The sequence below is a fragment of the Entelurus aequoreus genome, linkage group LG11, assembly GCF_033978785.1.
Source record: "Entelurus aequoreus isolate RoL-2023_Sb linkage group LG11, RoL_Eaeq_v1.1, whole genome shotgun sequence".
Lineage (NCBI taxonomy): Eukaryota > Metazoa > Chordata > Actinopteri > Syngnathiformes > Syngnathidae > Entelurus > Entelurus aequoreus.
This window is the reverse complement of record NC_084741.1, coordinates 12,216,109-12,228,114: the sequence shown is the minus strand read 5'-3', so window position 1 is coordinate 12,228,114 and position 12,006 is coordinate 12,216,109. Positions and strand designations below refer to the sequence as shown.

The following is a 12,006-nucleotide window of genomic DNA, read 5'->3' as shown; positions in this document are numbered from 1 at the left end:
GACAACTGTTTTTATTTGTTGTTTTGTATTTTAATAAATACAATAATTAAAAATAAATGTGAGCTTGGTGTTGATGTTATGACGTCATTTTTTTTATTATTATTTTTTTAAATAAAAAAATAAAAGAATACAAATAAATGTAAGCTTGGAAGACGTTATAAGTCACGACGTCCGTTTTTTTTTTTTTTTTTTAAATAAGTAAATACAAATAAATGTCTTTTTGGATGACGTGATAACGACTGTTTTTATTTGTTTTGTTTTTTTAATAAAATAAAACATAAATGTGAGCTTGGATGTCATGACATCAGTTTTTATTTTAATTGTTTTGTTTTTTTTATTAAAAAATTCAAAAATAAATGAATACAAATAAAAGTGAGCTTGGATGACGTTATTACAAGTGTTTTTGTTTGTTTTTTAAATAAATAAATACATCATTTAAGAAATTAAAAAATGTGAGCTTTGATGGGGTTATGACGTCTGTGTCAGTGTTCCATGCTGAGGAACGCAACAACGTCTTATTTTATATCTGACGGATTCCAAAACAATTCCCATCTTTCAAAAAAAACAACAGCCCACGATCACGTGACCCCCCTCCCTCAGCGGTGAAGCCACAAGCGCCCACCAGAAGAGGGCGCCATCGTCCCACAGGGCGCCCGCACAGTCACGTCTTTGTTCCCCTGCCAGCGGCCGAGGACAGAGCGTCTCTGTGGGGCCTCTTCGGGACGTCTCCCCCGGCCCCGCGTGACAACAATGGCGGCAGAGAAGCGGTCACTATTTGGCAGAGAAGAGGTCACTATTTGGCAGAGAAGAGGTCACTATTTTGCAGAGAAGAGGTCACTATTTGGCAGAGAAGCGGTCACTACTTGGCAGAGAAACGGTCAGTATTTGGCAGAGAAGCGGCCACTATTTGGCAGAGAAGCAGTCACTTTTTGGCAGAGAAGCGGTCACTATTTGGCAGAGAAGAGAAGCGGTCACTATTTGGCAGGGAAGCGGTCACTATTTGGCAGGGAAGCGGCCACTATTTGGCAGAGAAGCGGTCACTATTTGGCAGAGAAGCGGCCACTATTTGGCAGAGAAGCGGTCACTATTTGGCAGAGAAGCGGTCACTATTTGGCAGAGAAGCGGTCACTATTTGGCAGAGAAGCGGTCATTATTTGGCAGAGAAGCGGTCACTATTTGGCAGAGAAGAGAAGCGGTCACTATTTGGCAGGGAAGCGGTCACTATTTGGCATCGAAGCGGCCACTATTTGGCAGAGAAGCGGACACTATTTGGCAGAGAAGCGGCCACTATTTGGCAGGGAAGCGGCCACTATTTGGCAGAGAAGCGGTCACTATTTGGCAGGGAAGCGGCCACTATTTGGCAGGGAAGCGGCCACTATTTGGCAGAGAAGCGGTCACTATTTGGCAGAGAAGCGGTCACTATTTGGCAGAGAAGCGGTCACTATTTGGCAGAGAAGCGGTCACTATGCGTTTACTATTTGGCAGAGAAGCGGTCACTATTTGGCAGAAAAGCGGTCACTATTTGGCAGAGAAGCGGTCACTATTTGGCAGAGAAGCGGCCACTAATTGGCAGAGAAGCGGTCACTATTTGGCAAAGAAGCGGTCACTATTTGGCAGAGAAGCGGTCACTATGCGGTCACTATTTGGCAGAGAAGCAGTCACTATTTGGCAGAAAAACGGTCACTATTTGGCAGAGAAGAGAAGCGGTCACTATTTGGCAGAGAAGCGGTCACTATTTGGCAGGGAAGCGGCCACTATTTGGCAGAGAAGCGGTCACTATTTGTCAGAGAAGCGGTCACTATGTGGTCACTATTTGGCAGAGAAGCGGTCACTATTTGGCAGAGAAGCGGTCACTATTTGGCAGAAAAGCGGTCACTATTTGGCAGAGAAGCGGTCACTATTTGGCAGAGAAGCGGCCACTATTTGGCAGAGAAGCGGTCACTATTTGGCAGAGAAGCGGTCAGTATTTGGCAGAGAAGAGAAGCGGTCACTATTTGGCAGAGAAGCGGTCACTATTTGGCAGAGAAGGGGTCACTATTTGGCAGAGAAGTGGTCAGTATTTGGCAGAGAAGCGGCCACTATTTGGCAGAGAAGGGGTCACTATTTTGCAGAGAAGGGGTCACTATTTGGTAGAGAAGGGGTCACTATTTGGCAGAGAAGGGGTCACTATTTGGCAGAGAAGCGGTCAGTATTTGGCAGAGAAGCGGTCACTATTTGGTAGAGAAGGGGTCACTATTTGGCAGAGAAGCGGTCAGTATTTGGCAGAGAAGCGGTCACTATTGGGCAGAGAAGCGGTCACTATTTGGCAGAGAAGGGGTCACTATTTGGCAGAGAAGCGGTCAGTATTTGGCAGAGAAGGGGTCAGTATTTGGCACAGAAGCGGCCACTATTTGGTAGAGAAGGGGTCACTATTTGGCAGAGAAGCGGTCACTATTTGGCAGAGAAGCGGTCACTATTTGGCAGGGAAGCGGCCACTATTTGGCAGAGAAGTGGTCACTATTTGGCAGAGAAGCGGTCACTATGTGGTCACTATTTGGCAGAGAAGCGGTCACTATTTGGCAGAGAAGCGGTCACTATTTGGCAGAAAAGCGGTCACTATTTGGCAGAGAAGCGGTCACTATTTGGCAGAGAAGCGGCCACTATTTGGCAGAGAAGGGGTCACTATTTGGCAGAGAAGTGGTCAGTATTTGGCAGAGAAGCGGTCACTATTTGGCAGAGAAGCGGTCAGTATTTGACAGAGAAGCGGTCACTATTTGGCAGCGAAGCGGCCACTATTTGGCAGAGAAGCGGTCACTATTTGGCAGAGAAGGGGTCACTATTTGGCAGAGAAGGGGTCACTATTTGGTAGAGAAGGGGTCACTATTTGGCAGAGAAGGGGTCACTATTTGGCAGAGAAGCGGTCAGTATTTGGCAGAGAAGCGGTCACTATTTGGTAGAGAAGGGGTCACTATTTGGCAGAGAAGGGGTCACTATTTGGCAGAGAAGCGGTCAGTATTTGGCACAGAAGCGGTCACTATTCGGCAGAGAAGGGGTCACTATTTGGCAGAGAAGTGGTCAGTATTTGGCAGAGAAGGGGTCAGTATTTGGCAGAGAAGCGGTCACTATTTGGTAGAGAAGGGGTCACTATTTGGCAGAGAAGCGGCCACTATTTGGCAGGGAAGCGGCCACTATTTGGCAGAGAAGCGGTCACTATTTGGCAGAGAAGCGGTCACTATTTGGCAGAGAAGCGGTCACTATTTGGCAGAGAAGCGGTCACTATGCGTTTACTATTTGGCAGAGAAGCGGTCACTATTTGGCAGAAAAGCGGCCACTATTTGGCAGAGAAGCGGTCACTATTTGGCAGAGAAGCGGTCACTATTTGGCAGAGAAGCGGTCACTATTTGGCAGAGAAGCGGTCATTATTTGGCAGAGAAGCGGTCACTATTTGGCAGAGAAGAGAAGCGGTCACTATTTGGCAGGGAAGCGGTCACTATTTGGCATCGAAGCGGCCACTATTTGGCAGAGAAGCGGACACTATTTGGCAGAGAAGCGGCCACTATTTGGCAGGGAAGCGGCCACTATTTGGCAGAGAAGCGGTCACTATTTGGCAGGGAAGCGGCCACTATTTGGCAGGGAAGCGGCCACTATTTGGCAGAGAAGCGGTCACTATTTGGCAGAGAAGCGGTCACTATTTGGCAGAGAAGCGGTCACTATTTGGCAGAGAAGCGGTCACTATGCGTTTACTATTTGGCAGAGAAGCGGTCACTATTTGGCAGAAAAGCGGTCACTATTTGGCAGAGAAGCGGTCACTATTTGGCAGAGAAGCGGCCACTAATTGGCAGAGAAGCGGTCACTATTTGGCAAAGAAGCGGTCACTATTTGGCAGAGAAGCGGTCACTATGCGGTCACTATTTGGCAGAGAAGCAGTCACTATTTGGCAGAAAAACGGTCACTATTTGGCAGAGAAGAGAAGCGGTCACTATTTGGCAGAGAAGCGGTCACTATTTGGCAGGGAAGCGGCCACTATTTGGCAGAGAAGCGGTCACTATTTGTCAGAGAAGCGGTCACTATGTGGTCACTATTTGGCAGAGAAGCGGTCACTATTTGGCAGAGAAGCGGTCACTATTTGGCAGAAAAGCGGTCACTATTTGGCAGAGAAGCGGTCACTATTTGGCAGAGAAGCGGCCACTATTTGGCAGAGAAGCGGTCACTATTTGGCAGAGAAGCGGTCAGTATTTGGCAGAGAAGAGAAGCGGTCACTATTTGGCAGAGAAGCGGTCACTATTTGGCAGAGAAGGGGTCACTATTTGGCAGAGAAGTGGTCAGTATTTGGCAGAGAAGCGGCCACTATTTGGCAGAGAAGGGGTCACTATTTTGCAGAGAAGGGGTCACTATTTGGTAGAGAAGGGGTCACTATTTGGCAGAGAAGGGGTCACTATTTGGCAGAGAAGCGGTCAGTATTTGGCAGAGAAGCGGTCACTATTTGGTAGAGAAGGGGTCACTATTTGGCAGAGAAGCGGTCAGTATTTGGCAGAGAAGCGGTCACTATTGGGCAGAGAAGCGGTCACTATTTGGCAGAGAAGGGGTCACTATTTGGCAGAGAAGCGGTCAGTATTTGGCAGAGAAGGGGTCAGTATTTGGCACAGAAGCGGCCACTATTTGGTAGAGAAGGGGTCACTATTTGGCAGAGAAGCGGTCACTATTTGGCAGAGAAGCGGTCACTATTTGGCAGGGAAGCGGCCACTATTTGGCAGAGAAGTGGTCACTATTTGGCAGAGAAGCGGTCACTATGTGGTCACTATTTGGCAGAGAAGCGGTCACTATTTGGCAGAGAAGCGGTCACTATTTGGCAGAAAAGCGGTCACTATTTGGCAGAGAAGCGGTCACTATTTGGCAGAGAAGCGGCCACTATTTGGCAGAGAAGGGGTCACTATTTGGCAGAGAAGTGGTCAGTATTTGGCAGAGAAGCGGTCACTATTTGGCAGAGAAGCGGTCAGTATTTGACAGAGAAGCGGTCACTATTTGGCAGCGAAGCGGCCACTATTTGGCAGAGAAGCGGTCACTATTTGGCAGAGAAGGGGTCACTATTTGGCAGAGAAGGGGTCACTATTTGGTAGAGAAGGGGTCACTATTTGGCAGAGAAGGGGTCACTATTTGGCAGAGAAGCGGTCAGTATTTGGCAGAGAAGCGGTCACTATTTGGTAGAGAAGGGGTCACTATTTGGCAGAGAAGGGGTCACTATTTGGCAGAGAAGCGGTCAGTATTTGGCACAGAAGCGGTCACTATTCGGCAGAGAAGGGGTCACTATTTGGCAGAGAAGTGGTCAGTATTTGGCAGAGAAGGGGTCAGTATTTGGCAGAGAAGCGGTCACTATTTGGTAGAGAAGGGGTCACTATTTGGCAGAGAAGCGGCCACTATTTGGCAGAGAACTGGTCACTATTTGGCAGAGAAGGGGTCACTATTTGGCAGAGAAGGGGTCACTATTTGGCAGCGAAGGGTCACTATTTGGCAGAGAAGGGGTCACTATTTGGCAGAGAAGGGTCATTATTTGGCAGAGAAGGGGTCACTATTTGGCAGAGAAGGGTCACTATTTGGCAGAGAAGGGGTCACTATTTGGCAGAGAAGGGGTCACTATTTGGTCTCTTCACACTGAGTGATCATCTCTTCTTTTTCTTTTTCTTCTCCTTCTCCTTCTCTTTCTTCTCCTCCTTTCCCCCTCCTTCTTTTCCTTCTGCTTCTCCTTCTCCTTGTACTTATTCTCCTTCTCTTTCTTCTCCTCCTTCTCCGTCTCCTTGTATTTATTCTCCTTCTCTTTCTTCTCCTCCTTCTCCGTCTCCTTGTACTTATTCTCCTTCTCTTCCATCCTCTCCTTCTATTTGTACTTCTCCTCCTTCTCCTTGTACTTATTCTCCTTCTCCTTCTCCTCCTTCTTCTCCTTCTACGTTTTCTTCTGCCGCCATCTTTGTGGTTCATCGTCACTCTTCTTCTTCTTCCTCTTCATCATCTTCCCGGCAGACACACACACACACACACACACACACACACACACACACACACACACACACACACACACACACACACACACACACACACACACACACACACACACGCACACGATGTACGCCATCACACTCGTGCACGCACGCCTTTAATTTTTCATCTCGGCCCCATTTTCCTCTCTTTTTGTTTGTGTGTGTGTGTGTGTGTGTGTGTGTGTGTGTGTGTGTGTGTGTGTGTGTGTGTGTGTGTGTGTGTGTGTGTGTGTGTGTGTGTGCGTGCGGGCCCCTCGCCATCCCCGCAGTGGGGCACAACAGGGGAGGGGGCGGGGCCCACACGGAGGGCTTCCCTCCCGGCTATGTGCCGCCTGGAGCGGGTGCACTCACCACCACGGAGCCGGTCTCCAGCCCCAGGGAGCCCCAGCTCAGGAAGAGAGCCAGCCAGGCCAGCACCGTCATCCTGCGGGGGGGAGGGGGGGTTAGCGTCAAGAAGGTCGTGCGTAAAGACGCCAAAGCGCGCGCGCGTGTGTGTGTGTGTGTGTGTGTGCGTGTGTGTGTGTGTGTGTGTGTGTGTGTGTGTGTGTGTGTGTGTGTGTGTGTGTGTGTGTGTGTGTGTGTGTGTGTGTGTGCACGTTTACGCACAGGATGAGCAGCCATCGCGCTTGCTTGGCCAGTCCCAGCAGGATGAAGAAGCAGACGATGAGGTCGAGCAGCAGCAGCAGCACGTAGGACAACCACCTGTAAGACACGGAACCAATTAATACAACCACCTGTAAGACACGGAACCAATTAATACAACCACCTGTAAGACACGGAACCAATTAATACAACCACCTGTAAGACACGGAACCAATTAATACAACCACCTGTAAGACACGGAACCAATTAATACAACCACCTGTAAGACACAGAACCAATTAATACAACCACCTGTAAGACACGGAACCAATTAATACAACCACCTGCAGAGACACGGAACCAATTAATCGCCATTCTTCTTTGGAACCATTCTTTAATCCATTCCAAAAAATAAATATAACCTCTGATTTTTTTAAATGAATTACAATAAATAAATGTGAGCTTTGATGTCTTTTTTTATTTTTTTTATTTTTAATAAATATCTAAATAAAATATGTAAATAAATGTGAGCTTTGGTGAGATTTTTTTAATGTGTTTTTATTAAATAAATGCATTTTTAAAAATGAATGTGAGCATTGATGACTATTTTTTAAATTAATGAAGAAAATAAATACAATTTGAGCTTTGATGACGTCATGATGCGTTTTTGTAGAAGTAAATTAATTACGATAAATAAATGTGAGCTTTGATGTCTTTTTTTAATTAAAAAATAAAAAAATAAATATCTAAAAATATGTTAATAAATGTGAACTTTGATGAGATTTTGATGTGTTTTTGTTAAATAAATTAATACAAAAATAAATGTGAGCTTTGATGACGATATGACGTCTATTTTTTTAAATAATAAATACAAATAAATAAATAAAATGTAAACCTGAGCTTTGATAAGGTTATGATGACTGTTTATTTATATATATATATATATATATATATATATATATATATATATATATATATATATATATATATATATATATATATATATATAAATAAATTATCTATTTTTTAATTAATAAATACAAATAAATAAATAAAATGTAAACGTGAGCTTTGATAAGATTATGACTGTTTTTTTAAAATAAATAAAAATAAATAAATAAAAATAAATGTGAGCTTTGATAACTTTGATATCTGTTTTTTATTATCAGTTTTGTTTTTAATAAATTAATTATAATAAATGAATAAATAAATGGGAGCTTTGATGAGATTTTGATGTGTTTTTCTTAAATAAATTAATAAAAAAATAAATGTGAGCTTTGATGACGATATCACGTCTATTTTTTAAATTAATGAATACAAATAAATAAAATGTACATTTGAGCTTTGATAACGTTAAGATGACTGTTTTTTTAATAAATAAGAAATGAAAATAAAATGTGAGCTTTGTAAATGAATTACAATAAATAAATGTAAGCTTTGATGTTTTTTATTATTTATTTTAGATAAATAACTAAATGAAATATGTAAATAAATGTGAACTGTAGTGAGATTTTGATGTGTTTTTCTTAAACATATTAATAAAAAAATAAATGTGAGCTTTTATGACGATATCGCGTCCATTCTTATAAATTAAGGAATAAAAATAAATAAATAAAATGTAAATTTGAGCTTTGATAACGTTATGATGACTTTTTAAAAAAATAAATAAGTAAATGAAAATAAATGTGAGCTTTGATGTCGTTATGATGCGTTTTTATATACATACATGTATGTATATCAATTTATTTATATATATATATATATGTATGTATATACTTACATATATGTATGTATATACAAACCCCAAAAGCAGTGAAGTTGTCACGTTGTGTAAATGGTAAATAAAAAGAGAATACAACAAATCCTTTTCAACTTATATTCAATTGAATAGACTGCAAAGACAAGATATTTCATGTTCGAACTGGAAAACTTTGTTATTTTTTGCAATTAGCTCATTTGGAATTTGATGCCTGCAACATGTTTGAAAAAAGCTGGCACAAGTGGCAAAAAAGAGTGAGAAAGTTGAGGAATGCTCATCAAATACTTATTTGGAACATCCCCCAGGTGAACAGGCTAATTGGGAACAGGTGGGTGCCATGATTGGGTATAAAAGCAGCTTCCATGAAATGCTCAGTGGTTCACAAACAAGGACGGGGCGAGGGTCACCACTTTGTCAACAAATGCCTGAGCAAATTGTTTAAGAACAACATTTCTCAACAAGGAATTTAGGGATTTCACCATCTACGCTCCGTAATATCATCAAAGGGATCAGAGAATCTGGAGAAATCACTGCACGTAAGCCATGATATTACGCACCTTGGTACTGCATCAAAAAGCCACATCAGTGTGTAAAGGATATCACCACATGGGCTCAGGAACACTTCAGAAAAGCACTGTCAGTAACTACAGTTGATCACTACATCTGTAAGTGCAAGTTAAAACTCTACTATGCAAAGCCACAGCCATTTATCAACAACACCCAGAAACGTTTAGCTGGGCCCGAGCTCATCTAAGATGGACTGATGCAAAGTGGAAAAGTGTTCTGTGGTCTGACGAGTCCACATTTCAAATTGTTTTTGGAAACTGTGGACGTTGTGTCCTCCGGAACAAAGAACCATCCGGACCTTTCTAGGGTGAAAGTGTAAAAGCCAGCATGTGTGATGGTATGGGGGTGTATTAGTGCCCAAGACATGGGTAACTTACACATCTGTGAAGGCACCATTAATGCTGAAAGGTACATACAGCTTTTGGAGCAACATATGTTGCCATCCAAGCAACGTTATAATGGACGCCCCTGCTTATTTCAGCAAGACGATGCCAAGCCACGTGTTACAACAGCGTGGCTTCATAGTAAAAGAGTGCGGGTACTAGACTGGCCTGCCTGTAGTCCAGACATTGAAAATGTGTGAAGGCTAAAATATGAGAAGGGAGACTGTTGAACAACTTGAGCTGTACATCAAGCCTTTACCATTTACACAGCATGGCAACTTCACTGCTTTTGGCTTTTGTAAATACATATACATGTATGTATATATGTACTGTATATATAATGTTCAAAATTTTACTTTGCCATAATGCCACAGAGCAAGTTGGAGAAATGTTCATCTTGAGTGCTTGTAAATATTTGTGTTGAACGAATCCAGATTTTGGAAAAATAAAAGAATCTGCCAAGTCATAAAAGAGAAGAACAACTATTGTTTCCCAATATTTCCAAAGAAAGTGCATCATATCAAACCAGGACAGGAATGCAGCAGACGCACAAGCACGAGCGTACAAAAATCCTCCAGACATTAAAAGAGCAGCAAATATAATAATATTCATTTTATTATAATATAATGGTATATTATACAATGCAATTAATTATAATAGTATATAGTAATATGCATTTTATTATATTATAATAATATTCATTTTATTATATGATATTGAATAACAAAATTAATTTTATTATAATATAATAATATGTATTTTATCATTATACAATGTAATATAATAATATGCATTTTATTCTAATACAATATAATAAAATGCATTTTATTCTAATATAATAGAATAATATGCATTTTATTCTAATATAATGAAATAATATGCATTTTATTCTAATATAATACAATAATATGCGTTTTATTCTAATGCACTTAAATAATATGCGTTGTATTCTAACATAATAACATACATCTTATTATACTACAAAATAATAATATGTGTTTAATAAAATAATATGCTTTTTTTTTCGGACAAGCGGTAGAAAATGGATGGATGGATAATAAAATAATCCATCCATTTTCTACCACTTGTCCCTTTTGGGGTCGCCAGGGGTGCTGGAGCCTATCTCAGCTACATTCGGGCGGAAGGCGGGGTACACCCTGGACAAGTCACCATAATAAAATAATATGCGTTTTTATTCTGTTATAATAGAATAATATGCATTTTCTTCTAATATAATATAGTATGCATTTTATTCTAATACAATAAAATAATATGCGTTTTATTGTAATATAATAAAATAATGTGTTTTATTTTAATATAATAAAATAATATGTGTTTTTTTCTAATAAAATAAAATAATATGCATTTTATTTTTATATAATAAAATATGTGTTTTATTCCAATATAATAAAATATATACGTTTCATTCTAATATAATAAATAATATGCATTTTATTTTATTCTAATATAAGAAAATGATAAGGGACAAGCAGTAGACAATGGATGGATGGATGGATATGCATTTCGTTCTAATATAATAACATAATATGCATTTTATTCTAACATAATACAATAATATGCATTTTAATCTAATATAATATGCATTTTGTTCTAATAAAATTAAAAAGTATGTGTTTTATTCTAATATAGTAAAATACTATGCGTTTTGTTTTAATTAAATAAAATAATATGCATTTTATTCTAATATAATATAATTAAAATATGCATTTTGTTCTAATATAATATGCATTTTACTCTAATGTAATAAAATAATATGCATTTTATTCTAATATAATAAATTAATATGCATTGTATTCTAATATAATAAAATATTATGCGTTTTATTCTAATATACTAAAATAATATTTATTTTATTCTAAGATAATAAAATATTTTTTGTTTTATTCTAATGTAATAAAATAATATGCAATGTATTCTAATATAAAAAATAATATGCATTGTATTCTAATATAATAAAATAATATGCATTTTATTGTAATATAATAAAATGCATATATAATGCATATAATATTTCATGCATTTTATTCTATTATTATTATAAAATAATATGCATTTTATTTTAATATAATAAAATATTATGCATTTTATTCTAATATAATAAAATATGCGTTTTATTCTAATATAATAAAATAATATGCATTTTATTGTAATATAACAAAAATAACATGTGTTTTATTCTAATATAATAAAATAATATGCATTTTATTCAAATATAACACAATAATAAAATACTATGTATTTTATTCTAATATAATAATATGCATTTTATTTGAATACAATAAAATAATATGCATTTTATTCTAATATATTAAAATATTGTGCATTTTATTTTAATATAATAAAATAATATGCATTTTTCTAATATAATACAATAATATGTGTTTGATTCTAATATAATAGAATATGTGTTTTTCTAATATAATAATTCGATTTTGTTCTAATATAATAAAATTTGCATTTTATTCTAATATAATAAAATAGTATGCATTTTATTGTAATATCATAAAAGAATATGTTTTATTTGAATATGATAAAATATATGCATTTTATTGTATATAATAAAATAATATGCATTTTATTCTAAAATAAAATGCATTTTATTCTAATTTAATAAAATAATATGCATTTTATTCTAATATAATAAAATATATGCATTTTTTAAAATACAATAAAATAATATTCA

General features: G+C 38.3%; 1 protein-coding gene across 3 annotated transcripts in view; it reads right to left on the bottom strand.

The window, feature by feature from the left end:
- The window catches only part of ttyh1 (tweety family member 1), a 68,064-nt gene that overhangs the window by 25,146 nt on the left and 30,912 nt on the right, over positions 1-12,006 (bottom strand). For all 3 annotated transcript variants that reach the window (XM_062062515.1, XM_062062518.1, XM_062062517.1), the window contains exons 6-7: positions 6,618-6,713; positions 6,363-6,435 (exon numbers count right to left, since the gene is read on the bottom strand). In XM_062062515.1, coding sequence (XP_061918499.1) covers positions 6,363-6,435; positions 6,618-6,713 — 169 coding nt within the window. The remainder of the gene's footprint in view (positions 1-6,362; positions 6,436-6,617; positions 6,714-12,006) is intronic.